The 19,196-nt window shown below is 44.1% G+C and overlaps 1 protein-coding gene across 1 annotated transcript in view; it reads left to right on the forward strand.

Annotated features, from left to right (window-relative positions):
• Positions 1-9,953: 9,953 nt before the first annotated feature.
• Positions 9,954-19,196, forward strand: part of CAPN14 (calpain 14) — a 35,756-nt gene continuing 26,513 nt past the window's right edge. Inside the window, exons 1-2 of the mRNA XM_072938333.1 lie at positions 9,954-10,021; positions 18,369-18,643. Coding sequence (XP_072794434.1) covers positions 18,416-18,643 — 228 coding nt within the window. The 5' untranslated portion in view covers positions 9,954-10,021; positions 18,369-18,415. The remainder of the gene's footprint in view (positions 10,022-18,368; positions 18,644-19,196) is intronic.

A 19,196-nucleotide genomic window follows, 5' to 3' on the forward strand; every position in this document is an offset into this window, starting at 1 on the left:
GACTGCTAATGCTGGCAGCAGTGCTGGGGAGGGACTGAGGCGCTCAAGAGGCTGGAGGCCAAGAGACCAGTTGGGAAACTATTTAAAAATGTAGGAGTCAGGCTACTCGGAATGGAGGAAAGGTCATATTAAAGAGGGTTTTTTTAATGGCATAGGATTGACAGATCTTGGTAAGCAATAATAAGAGGAAATAGGGTAGGATGGAGTCTCGGATAATTCTGAATTTTCTACTGTAGAGGACAAGATGGCTGGAGACACTGTCCCACCAAATAGGGGAGTCAGAAAGAGAACAGAGCTAGCATTTAAAGTTTGGAACATGCGGTTGAGGTCCCAGCGGGAACTCCAAAGGGAGGAGCATGGTGAGCTGCAGAGATTCTGGTGGGGGTTGTCAGAGGAGGCGGCTGGCTACACTCTCCTTGGTTACAGCTCGGATCTCCTGACTCCCTCCTCCTCTTTTTTTCTTTTTTTCTTGAAACCTTTATTTACTCTTTTTTTTAAATTGAAGTATAGTTGGTTTACAATGTATTAATTTCTGATGCACAGCATAGTGATTCAGTTATACATATATATAATATATATTCCTTTTCATATTATTTTTTATTATAGGTTATTACAAGCTACTGAATATAGTTCCCTGTGCTACACAGTAGGAACTTGTTGTTTATATATTTTATATATAGTAGTTAGTATCTATAAGTCCCAAACTCCCAATTTGCCCCCTGGTAACCATAAGCTTGTTTTCTATGTCTCTGAGTCTGTTTCTGTCTTGTAAATAAGTTCATTTGTATCCTTTTTTTAGATTCCACAAAAAAAGTGATATCATATGGTATTTTTTATTTCTCTTTCTGGCTTGCTTCACTTAGTATGACAATCTCCAGGTCCATCCATGTTGCTGCAAATGGCATTATTTTATTCTATTTTATGGCTGAGTAGTATCCTATTGTATATATTTACTACAACTTCTTTATCCAATCATGGACATTTAAGTTGCTTCCATGTCTTGGCTATTGTAAACAGTGTGGCTGTGAACTTTGGGGTACAGGTACCTTTTTGAATTAGAGTTCCCTCCAGGTATATGCCCAGTAGTGAGATGGCAGGATCATATGGTAAGTCTATTTTTAGTTTTTTAAGGAATCTCCATACATTTTCCATAATGGCTGCACCCAACTACATTCCCACCAACAGTGTAGGAGGGTTCCATTTTCTCCACATCCTCTCCAGCATTAATCGTTTGTGGACTTTTTAACGATGGCTATTCTGACTGGTGTGAGCTGATAACACGTTGTAGTTTTGATTTGCATGTTCATACAGTAAAATAAATTTCACATACTAAAATACTGTACAAATGAGAAAATGAGGGGACTGGATCTGATGCTAAAGCATAGTGCTGAGTAAATGAAGCCAGAGTTAGGCTATGAAACAGAGTGTAATAAATACCACTTCTCTGAAGTTTTAAATCATGTAGAAAACACCCCCTGTTGTTCATGGTGCACAGAAGTTTCCCAAAAGAAAGGGAATCTAAAACAATCAGGAAAATGGTATCCTCTGGGGACTAAGAAGGGAAATGGAATTAGATGGGTACACAGGGAACTTCAACTATATTTACAGTGTTTTATTTCTTAAATTTGACAATGAGTACTTGGCTGTTTATTTGTTATTCCCCTCATCCTGTATAAAAAATATCTGGTCCTTGGATACACAAAATTAGAGTTTTTTTTCATAATTGTGGGTCAGGACAAACTCTTTATACCTGGCTTCTTTATTCTACTTTTCTTTCTTTTATTGAACACATGTTTAGATAATATAATGAACTCCTGGTGAATCCATTATCCAACCCAAGAACTGGAAAAATTAGCAATAATTGCATCTATCTACGTGTTCCTCTTTTATCGTGTCCCCTGCCTCCTCACCACCCCCAGAGCCAGCTATGACCTGGAATTTATTTCCTTGGTGTTAAAATTAATGTTATCATTAATAACAGCATATTGTCGGGGTTTCCTGCTTTGGAATAAAGTATATCCTGCTGCATGTAGTCCCCTGGGACTTAATTTTTTCCCTACTCAACATAGCATTTGTTTTTAGCCCCCTCTGGCTCCCAGGTGCCTCTCTTAAACCCAGCAAGTGGCTCCTAAATTCTGTCACCCTGACAGCTCCTGGCGGTTCCCAGGCAGACAACCTGCAGTAGATAGAGTCCCTGTCTCCCCACATCATTGCCAACCTCGGGAAAGTGGCTTCGCTCTCCAAGCCTCAGCTCTGTTGTAACAGTCTTTTTTCAGCATTAATGGAGACAATGCATGGGGAGTGCTTAGTGAGCGCCTGGAACATGACAGTGCTCGGTGGACATTGTTAGCTCTTAATAGAATAATCACGATTATTTTTATTCACTACGTGGGCATGCTGTGTGTTTTGGACCTATTTAACAAGCTAGTACATCATTAGTCAGTGAGTAATACTTTTTGGCTCATTTGTATCTTAGCTGAGAATGGCTCGTGGGCTCCAAGAAATAACAATCACTAACAGTGGAATGTGTGGCATTCGCCCGGGCCCTTGGGGCTGATGCTAGGAAATTGGGCTTTTCCCTTCTCTTCCCTTTTTTTCCCTTTCTCACCAAGACTGTCAAAGTCTGGCCAGAGGGAGAAGAAGATGAAAACTGCAGTGGCAACCTGGAAAAAAAAATCTCAAGTCCTGACTCTAACCTGAGGAGGGTAGAGGAGTAGGGAGGGCAGTTCCAGGGGAGGGGGCAGCGTCCACAACCGTAGAGCTGGGGCCCCTACTAGCCTGGCCCCCACCAGATGAGTAAACCATCCTTGACTCATTTTGTTGAACTCCACTGAAGAGGAAAAGTGCATTAACTGAACCAACTCCTCTTGTTGAGAATTAGGCTGAGCTATTTAACCTCTTTTTATGTCAGCATCCTCATCTGTGAAATCAGGTCTAAGAATGACACTGCACAGCACAGTTGCGGGCATACATTGACACTGTAGTTCAAGGACCTAATACAGTTTTATAATCTCTATATAAATATCTACCTATAGATATAATTATATATACATAAAAAACTCAGTAAAAAGTAACTACTGTAACTACTAGTTCACTTCCCTCTTGAATGAATGAAAACTGAGTGCATACAAGGAAAGGGAAATCTGGAATAAAAATAAGGAGATTAAGAAATTGTACTCAGGAAGTGTATAAACAGAAAAGAAGGTGAAGTAACAGGCAGAGTCTGGTCATCCAAGGACAGCTTGCCCCCTTCATACTTACTGTCACATCTCCTTAATTGCTGGGACATGTGTCTATCATCAGACATGGCAGCTCTCATGGGCAGAAGGATGGTTCCATCCCTAAGCGTACAGGAGCAGAGCTCACCTGATACATCCAACATCACAAAAAGGAAAGCCCACACCATGGGAGGCAGTGGTGGATGTTTGGTTTCGTTCGAATATTTGCCTGATGAGCCCCTTCAGCTCAGTTTTCGGTCTAAGAACCTCATCTCCCAAAGGCAAGTCTTTTGCCATTTACAAGATGTGAGCTATAATTAGAAAACCTCCCATCACCACCTTCATTATCAGGCTCTGCTTTCATTGCACTTGTATTTCTAGAGGGTGGGCATTGCCCTTGTAGCATCTAGTCCCCACAGCAACCCTGAAGGTGAAGACAGGAATGATTCCCAGAGAGGGACACTCATGCGCAGAGGCTGAAAGGCATCTTCACATGGGCATCCTCAACGGAGCTGTCTATCATCCTTCTTCGTTTCCCCTCAACCCACAAAAGGTGTGAGGCAGCTTACCAAAATCTCTTGAATTGTAAAAAAAAAATTTAACCCTTCAGGCAGTAGATAGGAGAAAATGGGCAGGTGGCTGGTGCGGTGATCATGTCAGGAAGAGATGAGCTTACACAGGGCTCCTGAGAGGTCAGCGGCACATGCGGCTCCTAGCTTCCTGATGAAAGCAAAACCAGGAGCTTGCTTCTGAGCCCAGATACATCAATCCAGGACTACAAGCAGTATAGCGATGGCCTCATCCCGCTAAATAACCTCCCTTGGGTAACAGAAGTGACAAAGCAGTGATCTGCCAAATGCACAGGAATCCAGAGGGACCTTGGAACCAGCACAAGTCCTGAGCATCTTTCCTGAGTGGTGAATCTTGCCTGTCTCCCCACCAAGGGAGCAACAGAGGAAACTCCTTGAGGAAGAAGGCTGAGCTCTCGTCTCTCTTAAAACTTGTCTCAGCGCTGCTGAGGCCCCAGATTCAACCCATTGTGGAAGGAGCTCTTGATGAGCAGGGAGACTGGAAATGTGAATTGCCTGCAGTTGGCCAATGACTGTGAAACAAGACCGTGACCGTCACCAAATGTGTCCAGGCAGAAGGAGCCTGGTAAAGGCAAAAGATATGAGCAGGCTTTATTTAGTCATTTAGTCAGTCAGTTAGTTAGTTGTTTGGAGCTGTAGTCTCCAACCTTTTTTTTTTCTTTTCAAAACAAACAATTTTTTATCGAAGTATAGTTGATTCACAATGTTGTGTTAGTTTTAGGTGTACAGCAAAGTGATTCAGTTTATATATATATAAATATATATGTATATTTTTATATATATACTCACACACACATATATATATACATATATTCTTCTTCAAATCCTTTTCCATGAGAGGTTATTACAAGATATTGAATATAGTTCTCTGTGCTACATAGCAGGTCCTTGTTGTTTATCTCTTTTATATATAGTGGTGTGTATCTATTAATCCCGAACTAATTTATCCCTCCCTGTCCTTCTCCTTTGGTAACCATAAGTTTGTTTTCTATGTCTGTGAGTCTGTTTCTGGTTTGTAAATAAGTTCATTTATATCATTTTAAAAATACTCCACATGTAAGTGATATCATATGGTATTTTTCTTTCTCTGTCTGACTTACATCCCTTAATGTGATAATCTCTAGGTCATCCATGTTGCTGCAAATGGCAATATTTCATTATTTTTCATGGCTGAGTAATACTTCATTGTGTGTGTGCGCGCACGCGCGTACATCAGCACTTGTCTATACAGTCATCTGTCAATAGGCATTTTGGTTGCTTTCATGTCTTGGCTATTGTAAATAAATGCTGCTATGAACGTTGGGGTGCACGTACCTTTTTGAATTAGAGTTCCTTATGGATATATTCCCAGGAGTGGGATTGAAGGATCAAATGGTAAGCCTATTTTTAGTTTTTTAGGGAAACTCCATACTGTTCTCCAGAGTGGGCATTATTTAAAAATACAAAAGCAGACAACAGTGGAAGTCTGAGCCTACTGCTGTCTTTAAAAGTCTGCTACTCAGCAGCTATGTCTTGCTTTTTCTCTATTTAAAAATTATATTTATTTTTATTTTATTTAGTCTGTATTTTGCTTTCTAATTTTGATTATAACATTATTCTTTTTTACTTATTGAAGTTTAAAATTGTTTTATAGCAAAAGCTAGTGGTTTTATTCTTTATAATTTCTTCTATTGCTACACTAAATTTAGAAAGAGTTCCCCTGCTCAAGAATTTGAGTTTTATTTTGTTGAAATTGTTCTGTAGTTTGAAACTTTTATATGTAACGTTTTAATTCATTATTAGCTTTTTTTTAATATAAAGTTACGTGGTGGTAGTGTATTTAAAATTATTTCCAGATTCTTTACCAGTTCTCTACTGAATAGTCTTCCATTCTCTTTTGATTTGTCAAGTCTTGTTAAAGATACATTATTATAAATTATGGGATAATATAAGCACTATGTCTGAATTGTCTGTTCTGTTTCAGTGAGCTGTTTGTCTATTTTTAGTAAAATGCCATTTAAATTACTATAATCTTACATCTTAATATCTGGTATGAATATTCACTTTCCCTTACTAATATATTTTAAAAATTTCTTAGTCTCCCTTTCTTCTTGTCCTTGTTGCCTTCCTTTCCTCTCTCTTTCTCTCTCAATCTTTTGTTTCTTCTAATTGAAAAGTTATTATGAAAATTTGGGTGTAATTTTCTATCTTGTTTCTGTCAATATATATTTACTTATCCTCTGCTTTTATTCCCAGTCAATATTATACAATGAGTATTTCACATATCCTGGAAAACGATTCAAATAATTAAATAGAAATGAAAGCTAATATTTAATTACATGGAAATTCCATAATTTAATTAACTATATTCAATAATGGACATAGAAGTCATTGGCAGAATTATTGTCAACAGTAATAAAAGCTATCTTTCAGAGTTATATATTCTGTTTCAGTGGTCATCAATGAAAGGTGAACACCTCTTTTGTATATAATTCTTCATCCACAGTTTTATTTACTTAATATATATCTTATAAATGGAATCATTTGGAACATTATTCATTCTCTTGATACTTATAACCAAATTGCTTTCAAAAGAGGTACAACTGCTTGTATCCCTATTTCAATGATGTCAGAGTTCCTAGGTTATTTTCCCTCTTTAACAGTGTTATGTTATTATTTAAATACATTCACCAAATGTAACCAACTGAACAAAGATAAAGCAGAAAGAAACCTCAGAGAATAATAGTAGAACCTGTCAACTTATTTTATGAAGTCTTGGTGCTGCCATAACCACCAGGACCTTAAATCCCTGTCTCTAGGGCTGCCAAAAGTAACCCTTTCCAGAGCTCTAACATCTCAAGATTTTCTTGCTTTGCTCTTATATTTGCAGAAAAGGGAATCGCTGTCAGGAGTGGTTTGATCTTAACCCCAAGTATTTGAGTAATTTTTCCCATTTACAATTGTGTTGAGCCCGTAGCAGTTTTACTTGTTTTTTTGATGTGAACTTAATTAAATAACACAGATGTTCCATGTGAGCAAGAATAAACACTTTTGAGCAGTTACTATTTACTATCCTAGGTACCTTAACTTACTCCTCTCCTGGACTTTTTCACTTCTGATTTCATTGCCTGAGATTCTGACAATCAAGGATTCATTTGGGTAATGAGTTTTCTCTTAAAAAAAAATGCAATACCTATGGTGAGAATAAGGACTTGTGAGCCATTCACACGTTAGTGAGAACAATTTCAACCAGACTGCTTTCCAGGACCCTAAAAGAATGAGAAGTTTGTTTGGAAGAAAAGGAAGGAGATACTTTAGAGAGTACCTTAAGTTTGTGGAAGGTCAGGCTTGTGTAGAGTGCTTGGATTCTTTGAAAGAAGAGGACCAGGAAGTGGGGGTACTCATGCCCAGAAGTCGGGGGAATCTCATCCCTGGAGGTGGAGTGCTCGTCCTGAGAGTGCAGTAAGAAGAGACGAACTTGCCCACCTTTGACTGCTCAAGGAGTTCCCAAGCAGAGCCATAGAATGTCAAAACAGAAAGCAGAGAGCTGATGGAACACTGCTTTCCTGTTTTATGTAAGTGATTGAGTCTCAGAGGAGGCAGTGACTTACTCAGCTTCACATAGTCAGCGGTAGAACCAAGGCCTGAATCCACATTTCTTGACTCTTATCCCTTCTCCAGGGCTCTGCGGCACAGCACTGGTGAGGAAGCCCTTCCTTTCTCCCCCAGCTTTGCTTCTAGGACCTCAACATCCAGCAAGTGCTCAGGTCCTGCTACCTGGAGCTTATGTAAGCCACCAAAGCCGTCCTAGCAAGTCCCTCACCCCTCAAGGCTTGTTTCCATAGGAAAATGAATTCCTAGTCATAAATCACAAATTTGTCAACCCACTTTTGGTCCCTAGCCCACTTCCGGGTCAGGGACTGCCCTCGCTGTGCAAAGATAGGCAAACTCATCCCCAGACGGACTTGGCTTCGCTACCTTCTTCAGGTGTGTGCTGAGTGAGAAACAGAAGCCTGGGAAGGAGACACAGGGCCTCTGAAAGGCCGACAATCTCAGGGCTGATGTGAGAGTCCAGTGAGCCTCCCTGGACATCTGTTTCCTTCACCCAGGACAATAATTCTCAAGAACAGTCAAAGGAGGACATGACCCGTAGGCCTCACCCTCTCTATCTGGAAGGCTCTGTTCATTCTCTGCACAATTGATGATAAGCCCAATGACGACCATAATAAAAACGACTCTGACAAAGAGTGACTCCCAGCCCTGTGCAAGCGGTGGAGAGGGTACCAAAGGAGGAGAAGCAGCCTGCAGCCAGAAGTTCCTGAAGTAATGGCAAACGTAAGAGAGCAGATAATGAAGGGCCAAGATGAGGAGATGAGAATGAAAAAGTCCTGTCCAGGAGGCACGCCGGGGATCAGCGGTAACAGCAGTCCTCTGCACAGATGCAGATGGAGCGGTGCAGTCTTTAAAAAGCATTTTCACATATGTGACTGGATGGGAGCCTTAAGCTGGAGATGAACTGACTTTTTCAGAAAAGGAAATTGAAGTTTCCCTTATCAAAGGGGCCAAGTGTTCAAAGAGCTTTGAACTCAGGAGAAAAACTTTGGATTTGACTCAACAGTAACAGAGATGGTTATTCTGGTTTGTCAACGTGATGAAATGTTAGTGGAATATGACATCCCTGGGACTTAGTCACATCTCTGCTGTTTATTAGCTGTAGTTATCTTGGTTAAGTTACTGTTTTGGGCCTCAGTTTCCTCTTTGTAAAGGGGAGGATGATAAGAGTACTTCCTCACAAAGTTGTAAAGATTCAGAGGCTCTGCCTGCAGTGTGCTTAGCATTGCACCTGGCGTGTCGGAAGGGCTCAATAAATGCTGGTCATTGTCTTAGTCTGCTCAGCCTGCCATAACAATATACTAGAGACTAGTGGGTTTAAACAACAGAAATTCATTTTCCCATGCTTGTGGAGGCTAGAGGTGCCAGATCAAGTTCTGGCTGGATCAGTTTCTGATGAGAGTTCTCTGCCTGGCTTGCAGATGGCTGCCTTCTCAGTGGATCCTCCTATGGCTTTCCATTAGTGCACAACAAGAGAGAGACAGGGAGTCAGAGACAGAGGGAGAGAGAGCCCTCTGATGTCTCTTCTTATAAGGACACTAATCCTGTCAGATCAGGGCCCCATCATTACAAATTCATTTCTTTCCTTACTCCAAATACAGATACACTGTAGAGCTAGGGCTTCAAAATAAGAATTTTGGGGAAGACACAAACATTCAATCCATAACAACTATTCATTTCTTTATCAGTATTAATAAAATGAATGAGGTGATAGTTGTACAAAAAGATTGAGGTGTGAGAGATTAGAGTCAGGGCAAAAGGCCACCGCAGAGAAGCAGGTAGAAAGGGTCAGGAGGGAGAAGTTCTAGAGGTAAGGGACTCTTTAATTCCACTGGCATGTACTGAGCACCTTCTGGGTGCCAGCCACCACTCGACGTCCCAGGGATCCAATGTGTGCAAGCCTGGAGTCAGACAAGCTAGAACTGGCTTAATCCCTATGATGAAAATCTGTGAGAGTGGTGGTAGGACTGCAGGAGAAGTCTTCACAGAAGAGCAACCACATGAGTGCCAGGAAGTGTTCTGAGGGTGGAATCGCCAGTGGGGAATGTAAGGGAATAGTCAATAGAGGTGAACATTTCTAGCTTTGAGTGGTCAAAGCCATGGAGACAAAACTGGCAGAAAAGTGGGATTTGAGGTGTAGATTTGGGAAGGGAGAGAGAAAGATGTCTCAATAGCACAGAGGAATCACAAAATTCCTCCTCAGCAGGAAACATCCCTGGGAGCTGCATCAAACTCTGAAGACTACGAAAGAAAGTAATAAACACTATTTCCTGCAACAGAGTAATGCTCTAAGTCATGTCTCCAAATACCCTCCCTAGATTGGAAGTGAGAGGATGACTAACTCTCTGTTCAAAGCATTACTGGAACAAGTTTTGTTTGTGTGATGTTCTAAGGAAGGAATCGGATTAGTACAACACCATCACAAAGCCCCGGGCGCTCCCCTCCCTTTCAGAAAACACTGCGGGGAGGAGCCAGGGCTCTGGGAGGCGGGAACTCAGACTCAGCACAACACCTGAGTATAGAAAGGACCACATATAAGATGTGGTCTCGGGCAGCCGGATTCTATCTGCATTGGGATTACAGCCTGTCCTGTTGCTCAAAGAAGCAAGATCTCCTGTACAGGTAAATTTCTTTAGATCCAAGGGTGGGTCCAGGTTAACGCAGAGCCCCAAGGGGCCTCTGCAGCATCTGGGTTCAGAAGGTGAGAGAAAGGGAGTTGCTTCTCCGGCTATGAGCTTTGCAGGTCAGAGTGTATATGGAAAGAACCCTGGAGTCTGGAGACCCGAATTTTGTTTTCAGCTGTGCAATTGCTTATCAGTGTAACTTCGAACTGTAGACTTCAGCCCTTTGGTCTCAGTCTCCTCACTAAAATAAGGGAATCTTTGGACCTGGGTGATCCCTGAGGTCCCTCCAGCTCTGATTCCCATCAATATTTATTTGGTAGAGTTTTTCATGCTGCTAGGTGCTGTCACTTCCCAGGGCTCAGGCCCTTCCAGGGGTCTTCTGAGCCTCCTCAATTCTGGAAGGGGGCTGGAGGGCCCTGGGGCCTTGTGGGGTCCTGCTCTCTGGGTGCCAATAGGCTGGTTTGACATCCTCTGAAATCAGACGTTCAGAAGACCCCGATGACAATACTCACATTCTGTGAGAGCGAAATGGTCCCGCGTGTGATACTTGTCAGAGTGGTGCTAAGGGGTGGCCCTTGCTTAGGTGAGAAATCTAGAAATCACCTCAACTGGAGCAGTTTGCTGGCCTCTGGGCATCGGGAAAAGTCACTCACTGAGAGTCTGGATGACTGTGGAGGAAGGTCGTCAGCTGTCAGCTGAGTGTGTAACTCTGTCCTGTGAAGGCAGAGGGAGATACTGTTTGTGCAGGTGGGATGAAGCCTGGCTTTGACTTAAGCATTTTTGTTCTGGACATGCCTGGTCCAGGCTACAGGAGGTCGGGGCTAGGGCTGTGATCCTAACCTTGAACCAGTGACGTGGGCCTAAGTTTCTCCATCTGGGGAGAGCTTCCAGACCTGACAGGGTGGGAGCCTCTCTCTGACTTCCTAGAGTGAGGACTCTTGGGTGGGTTGGGTACTGACCATCACACAGAGTGAGCCTCCCAGGGAAGAGAAGGGAGCTCTGTCTTTGGACTGTGACTTCTTTGAGGGCAGAAATTCTGATTCCTCCTGCACCCCTGCCGTTGAGGGCCCGTGGGGAGGTGTCTAATGAAGACTTACCTAAATGAACTGAATTTTTCCCTTTTCAATCTGCCTTGTAAATCCTGACCATCACAACAATCAGGAGGAAGGAACAGAGTCGATTTAACTATTAGAGGCATAATTGGTTTGAGGATAAATCTCTCCACCCCAAGAGTAACCAGGAAACTGACTTCTCACACACAGATGAATTTTGCCCTTTTTTTTTTTGAAAGTTATGTGAATAGAATCATAGAATTTCTGTGTCTGGATTTTGCACTCGGTACTAAGTCTGTGACTTTCATCTGTATGGTAACGTGTAGTTCTTGTTTGTTCATTATCCACGCTCTATAGCATTCTGTTGTATGAATGGTCCCCAATATTATTTACCCAGGTTCATGGGCTTGTGGTTGTTCTCAGAGCAGAGCTATTTGGAATAACACTGTTGTGAGTATCCTTGTACATGTTTGGGGGGCACGAGTGTAAGCATTTCTGTTGGGTTATACCCAGGAATTCCTGTATCAGAGGACGTATCTATGCTTAGTATTGACTGCCAAATGGTTTTCCTAAAAGATGTTTTTGATTGACTTCCTTTTTCCAAAGGGTTGCCTGGGTTTCTAACCACATAGCTCGATTTTCTGGAGTAGTGGATATTACAGCCTGAGATGTGAAGCCATGGGTTCTCAGGTCCGGACCGAGCTTTCAGGGGCTGAGAGGTGCTGTTACACAGAATCCTCCTCCCCACTTCCAGTGCTAGGTCATCACAGATTCAAGATTGTTCTTTCATGGCCACTCCTTTCACAACAGTCTCCCCCTGTCACCCAAACTCAGAGGTCCTTAGAATACCTTTCCTGGGGTGAAAAAAATCCGTGCCTCACTGAGGGAACTCAGCTGTAAGGAGAGAAGGAAATGTGCTCGAAGGCCAGAGAAGGCTCTGGGGAGGACGGCAAACAAGGGCTGAACTTTGAAGGATGGATGCAGTGTGAACCAGAGAGGGCAAGCCACGTCTTGTGTTTATGCGCAGGCGGAAGGTATGCTGGGGTAGAGCAGAGGGTGTGGGCTCTGGGTTATTTACCCAGAAAGGGGCCCAAGCCCTGAGAGCCTGACCACTTTGGATTTGAGGTCATGCTCTGTGTGGATCAGAGGGAGAAATACTCCCTCTATTTAATCAAATGCTACAGTTCAAAGCCTGTGACCCTTTTAGGATGCAAATACTCCTGAAAAAATATGAGACACTCATTTATATCTGTTTTTAAAATTTCTTTCTATTCAAACGTGTTTTGAAATGCCCAGAAAGGAGCAAAAAAAAAAAAAAAATCAAATGTGGGTCCTTTGAAAGTGAGGAAGGTGGTGGAGAAATCAGCGAGTGACTCTAAGACTAGGATGCTTCCACCTCCTGGGTGGGAACTGTTAAAACCAGAAGCAGGTGAGATTCCAGCCTAGGAGCCTGTAAGAAGGTAAAAAGGAGGATGTGCACAAAAGATGCCCCTGGAACTGTTCAGAGGCCCTACCTCTACACAGGGGTGCCGAAAGGGGGTGGCCACCAAGTTCCTCCTAGCTTGATGTGTGGTTCATCTGCAAAGAGCAACATCAGGGTCTGGCTTTCACATGAGCCAAGTGAATGTTCCTTAGCCCATGGAAAGTTGACTTTGCTACATGGCAACTCCAGGTGCACCTTCATATTCTGGGGGTGTCTGGAGGTGTCTGGAGTTGTCTGGAGATGTCTGCACTTCTACAAAGATCTGTGGCTGGGTAGTGTCTCCTGGAGACATATGGAAGATGGGGCAGTTGGAAGTGGGTAGGGAGCGCCACCAGCCAAGTTCTTACATCTCCAAATAGGCATGCAATCAACCCAAGAGACCCCCTTGCATCACCAGTTAAGGCAGGGAGCTTCCTGCCTCTTCTGTCCCTGACTTCCCCAGTCCGCTCTCCAGGTGCGTGGTCCCTAAGGAAACTCCTGTTCTTCTTGAAGGCTGATCTTGATTTTACTTTGTTCCCCAGGGCACCTTGCCCTAGATCCCACACCCCCACCAGAGTGGAGCCCTAAAGCAAGCCTGGATGGGGGGATGCTGTTAAGGAGGCCCCTGAAAGCAAATGCCAGCCTAAGTCAGTTCCAGGGATGTGAAGAGAACAACAGAAGAGCAGCAAGTGGTTGGCAACTCCCAGAAAGTTTTCACATCCTCTTCTGCTTTCAGCTTCACATCAGGAGGGGTGGAGAGGGCAGGCGTTATCATTCTCTACATTTTACAAATGAAGAAACATCCATCCATTCAGTCAGCAAACACTTATCAGCCATCTCTCTATTTATAATACCATGCTGGGCTCTGTGAATCCAGGAGGGAAAAATACTATCCTAGCCTTCAGTTGCTCATAGTTGGACCACTTGCTTCACTGTTTCCTGAAAGGCGATGTCTTGGGGTCTTCTACTAAAAATGAAATCTAAATGCAGGCAGATATCTAAATAGTAAACTTTCAAGATCCTTTCCAACCATTAATTTTGTGAAATCATTCCCCCTTTTATGGGTAGGTCATGATCTGTACACAGAGCTGTGGGTTCTCCTATTCATGGTCAGTACCCACAAACCCATCTGAAAACTGCTCAAGAATGCCTCATGTCCACCCCTGTAAAAAATGTGTTAGAAACTAGACTTTAGCAGAGAGAAATGGCAGGACACATCTTTAAATCTTTTTGAGACACGAATGTGACTATAAATGTTAAGAGTCTGTAAAAAAAAAAACTCAATGAATCAATTGGAGATACAATTCCATTGCATTAAGATAAATTCTTGGTGATGGATCAATTAACCACGTTTGATTCTGTGAATTTCTCCTTTTAGTTTCCCCTTGTGCCTGACGTCAAGCAGCAACACTCTACCTGGGTTAGGTAGTGCTTTAGGGCGGACTTCTCTGTAAAGGGCCAGGCTGTAAATATTTTTACTTGTGGGCCATGTGATCGTTGCTCCACCTACTCAGCTCTGCTGTTGTATGTTGCAAAAGCAGCTATGGAGAGTACATAAACAGGGAAGTGTGGCTGTGTTTCAATAAAACTTCTTTTACAAAAACCAAAGGTGGGTCAGATTTGGCCCAGGGGCCATAGTTTGCCAACCCCTGCTTTAGAGTTTTTTCAGGCCACTTCACATTGTTGTCACCTTGAGTCCTGAGAGTAGGCACAGTACCTGTCATCTCCATTTTACAGCTTAGGTGGCCAGCTCAGAGATGGTCAGGGGTCTGTGCACAGCCACACAAGTAAGAGGTGGCAAACCTGGCCTCCTCCTGGGTTTTCTAATTCCAAACGTGGCGCTCCATTAGCAGGGAACAATGCCTGTTACACAAAAGAAGTACCTTGCTGCCCAAGATAAATCAGGCAGGGCTGATACTTAGTCTTGTTCTTTTGTCCCAACTGTCAAGAGCATGGAATTGATCACTTTTTCAATCCGATGCCTTTTATCACGTAGACAGAGCCACTGTGCAAGAATGGAGGTTTCTATTCCAATTTTACCTCAGACAACTTAGGGGGTTGTGGCAAGGTGCCAGAGTTCTCTGGAAATCAGTCATCCCGCGGGAAGATTCTACAGGTGTACAGTACCTGTGAGTGGGGACGTGGTTCCTTTTTCCTTTGTTTCCTTTTCAGAGTCCTGACTCTATTCTTACTGGGGGATCAAGAGCCAAGTGTATGTGTCCAGCATGGGCACGGTGTCTAGCACACAGTAGGTTCTCAGTAAACCTATGAATGAACTCGGTATCAAGGCAGGGACTTAAGGCATGAAACAGACCCAGTGTCTCACCCAGTGATGCTTCTTAACATTCACCAGCCAGTTAACATTCAAAGGCCCCCTTGGGGTCATGAGCACCAGGGATACCTCCACCACCGTAAAGCTCTCCCTTCTGCCAGCATCTCTGGAGAAGGCAAGCACAGCTACTATGGAAAAGTGAAGATTGAGGCTCTGAATATTGATTGGCTGAGTACAAATGAATCCTGACCCGGAGAACATGACAGGGGATTCTAACTCCCTGTGGGGAGCCAAGGAAACTCCCAGACACAGGCAGCATGTCTTTGGGCTGCACGCTCTACTATCTGTGCCCCGGTTGGCTTTTTCCTATTTATCTGCATCATCTTGCTTTATGGGCCTGTTTCAACACTGCTCACTTATAAGTTAAAATGCAATTTCCAAATATGACCAGGATCCATCTGGCCCTTTGCAGAGAACTGTGACAATCTGGGAATGAGACAGTTTCTTCCACAGCTTGTAACACACAGAAGACATGCAAGAACTTCCAACTGGCCACGTCTGGATCTAGACTCTTCTTAAGATGAGTTAGGAATACTTCTTTAAAGATGAGATATATGTGCGTGTGACCTCATTCTGAAATTTGGAGGGTGAGAGGATCTCGTGCTGGGTATGCCCCACAAGGCGCCAAGGGTTGTCATAAGATGCAATGTTTTCAAGCTCGAAGAGGAATCTGAGTGTGACCCAGAGCCCCATAAGGAGGGCATGAGCCTGGGTCACATTCTGAAGCCAAGGGACCCGCTGCTACCATCTGTCACATCAGGAGCAGTGAAGGATTGCTGTTCAGGCTTGAAGAACAAAAAAAGTAAGACCTTGTCTTTATGTGGCCTCATGTTTACAAATGTAAATGTGGTGGAAGGAACTTGTTGGTAAGGAAGTGGACTGGAAAAGCTTTGCCTGATAGTCCGTATCAGGAAGAAAAACTCAGGGGAAGACACAAGACCAAGAATAACAGCTTTTGTATCCATATAACTAGGTTGGGAGAGTCTTGGGTTTGCCCCCAGGAAGTGTGTAAGCACCTGTGATAAAAAAGAACAGCCTGAAAACGGAGTGTCCTGACCTCAGAGAGCGGTAAGGGTGTGAGACTAACAGCGTTCTACCAGTGTTAATCCCCTGGGGAACAACAGGTCGGTGTTAGGCAGGGGAAGTTTCAGTGCATGACTCACTCAGAGCAGAGCCCACTGTGGGGTCCGAGGACAAGAGGCCATTCCATGAACTGGTCATGAGCAGTGCACGATGAGCTAAGTAGAAAACTAAGTGTTTAGAAACTTTCATAGCAATTTTATTTCTGTTGAATCTGAAATTTTTAGAGAAGGGCTTGTATTTTGTATATCTTAAACATTTTTTATTTTTCTGTTAATTCATTTCCATTAAATTTCTATGATAAATTGGAAATCAAAGAATATAGGTCCTTCACTAGTGATCATTTGAGAAGCATCAATTAGAGGGCAGTAGGGTGTCCTATGGGGTCGGCAGTGGGTCAGTAGGTTGTCAGGATGAGGGAAGCTCAGTGAAGGCCAGGCACTCAAGGAAGGCTTCCTGGAGGAGGGATCAAGTTGAACATTGGAGGATGGCAAGATCTTGACAAATGAAGAGGACCCTCAGGTCACTTCTCCAGCTGTGAGGGAATCCCCATACTTAGTATAGACCTGTAGGTAGGTGGTTTTTAGTGCATATACATTCTGTCCCAAGGGCCAAACCTCACACAAATGTGAGTTCTTGGCACTGAGGTCTGAACACAGTAATGGAAGTCAGGGCCCTGGGTCCTGGATCTGGCTCTAATGTAGTTTCCTCGTGTGGCACTGAGATCATTTGACTACCCCCCCGACACACACACACACACACACACACACACATATGACTGTAAGAGCCATGAGGGCAGGGACTGTCTCTGGAAAATGGTGCCAAGCTCAAGTCTGGAAGATGATAAATTCTCAGTTAAATTTTTGGTGAATGAATGGATGAATGGATTTCAGCTTTACCCCTTGAAAAATGAAGGGAGCTGGAAAAGATTGGTGGTTTCCAAACCATAGAACGAGAAACTTTGCAAAAACGCACTGGGTCCAGCCTGCAAACCTAAGCCTCCACCCTTGAGCTTCTGTAGGATTTCATTCAAAGAAAGAAGCCCACTGCTAAAATAATTTTGGGAAATACCAGACTACATGTTTTCCAAGGCTTAGTCTAGCTCCGACATTTTCTAATTCTAGGTGGATAAGGATGCAAATAATAGAGGTCATAAAAATCAGACTTAACCAATCACAACTGCACAAAAGTAGATGCAGATCTAAGGATATGCTGGAGTATTTAGGTTGGCAGGGCCCATGGCTTGCAGAGCTCTTAATATGAAGCTCATGGGTAAGCTTCAAAAGAGGGACCCATTGACCCCCCAAAACGTGTGTAAAATTTTACATACCATTGAATATCAGTTCACAGTGCTATGACTGCATGAAACTGGCATACATCCAGTGACTGACAAAGAACACGACAGAGTCTGGCTACCACTGGCTTAAGTAAGCAAATGGTTTATCTTTCTCATGTAATAAGAGGTCTAGAGGCAAACCACCCAAGGCTGGTTCATTTGTTCAAAGAAGTCATTAAGATCCAGACTCCTTCCAGCATGCAGCTTTTCCCTAATGGTCCCAAGACAGCTCCTCCATCTCTAAGCATCACATCTGCTTTCCAGAACGGGGAAAGGAGGGATGTCAAAATTAGTACCAACTGAAGCTGTTTTGTTATTGTTGTTTTGTTTTGTTTTTGTTTTTGTTTTTTTGTTAGGAAAGTCATAGCTTTTCCAAAAGCCCCACCTAAGAGACATCCACCTTCATCTCATTGGTCAGCACTATGTTGTGTGGCTGCCTTATCCTGCAAGAAGCCCAGGGAAATCAAGTTTTGTAGCTGGACCATCACATCTGGGATTCTATTAGTAAGAAAAAAGGGTGGATGGGGAGGTACAGGTAATTCTCAGCATTTGCCACAACACGTTTGTTTGTTTCACATTGCCAAAGAATGTCATCAAGGAAGTAGTTTTGAAGACAATGTAGAAGGAGGAAAGCAAAAGATGCGGTTTTGCAGGAAAGCTGGAGGACGCTGGAGCGGGAGGAAGAGGATGTGTGAGCTCAGAGGCCCCGGAAGGAGCACTGAAGGGGCAGCCCCGCCCCCTCCACGTCTGGCAAGCGAACTGAGCTTCCACTCCTGCTCCTCTCCTCCCTGTATCCCTATTAAGCGGGACTGGCCGTGGGACATTGGCACAGTCAAGGGCCAGGACTCAGCCCTAACGCTGGGGAGACCCCTTTTTCGCACAGGACCTTCTGTGGCAGCTGGGACCACAACCCTGGCCAGGAACCCCAGCACTTAAGCGAAACTCTAGGACCACCACTTTCCTGGATAAGAATACACCACATGCTTCAGTCTCTTTCTGACAGCTCCTTTCTCCTCCTCCCTGTGGGCCTGGCAAAGCCTCAACAGGAAGAGAGGAAACAGCATCCTCCGCTCTTCATTTCAGGCACAACTGAGCCATCCCAGGCCCTTGGATTCGCCAGGTCCCTGGCCATGTCTCTGTTGCCTTCTCTCTGCGGCGGCGGCTGGAAGCTGGGGCGGAAGGACTTCGCGGGGTGCGCTTCTCAGCTCCCCCAACAGGACTACGAGTCCCTGCTGGAAAGATGCCTGAGGGACGGCTGCCTCTTTGAGGACAAGAGCTTCCCGGCCACCCTGCGCTCCATCGGCAGCGGGGCCCTGCTGGGGAAGCTGCCTCGCCGCCTGCAGTGGAGGCGGCCTCCGGTAAAGGGTCCGGGGAGGGGGGCCAGGAGGGGGCTTCCGGGCCGCACATACTCTGTGGGTCAACCCTGACCCTCCTTCCCAGGGCTCAGGGCTTATTTACTGTCATCAGTCCCCACGTGAAGTGCCCTGGGTTAGTGCTCACATTCCCATTTCCCAGAGAGACCCAGGGATGACCCTGAGAGGGGTCTAGGAGGTAGCTCTCCCTCACGCCCTGTCCAGAAGCACAGAGCAGCTGCAGCCAGAAATCTATCAGGGTTCTGCTGAGCTCCATCTGAGTCACCAGTACCATCTGCCAGAGAGACAAAGTTTCACCAATCTTCACTCCTCTCCCCCTAATCAGGCTCACGAAACACCTAAAGGAAGAAGCTATTAGTCACTTTACAAGGCATTCTTCACTGTATAAGCTCCATCAACAATTCCTTTGTTGGCAACTTCTTAATGTGTTCCCAGGCAATCCAGCTCCCCCAAACGTGATTGACACCCAAGATTTCCAGAACACACCTAGAGAACAAAATGAAGTTAAGCTGGGCTACAGATTCTCCCCTTTCCTGTG

The sequence above is a fragment of the Vicugna pacos genome, chromosome 15 (genome assembly GCF_048564905.1).
Source record: "Vicugna pacos chromosome 15, VicPac4, whole genome shotgun sequence".
Taxonomy (NCBI): Eukaryota; Metazoa; Chordata; class Mammalia; order Artiodactyla; family Camelidae; genus Vicugna; species Vicugna pacos.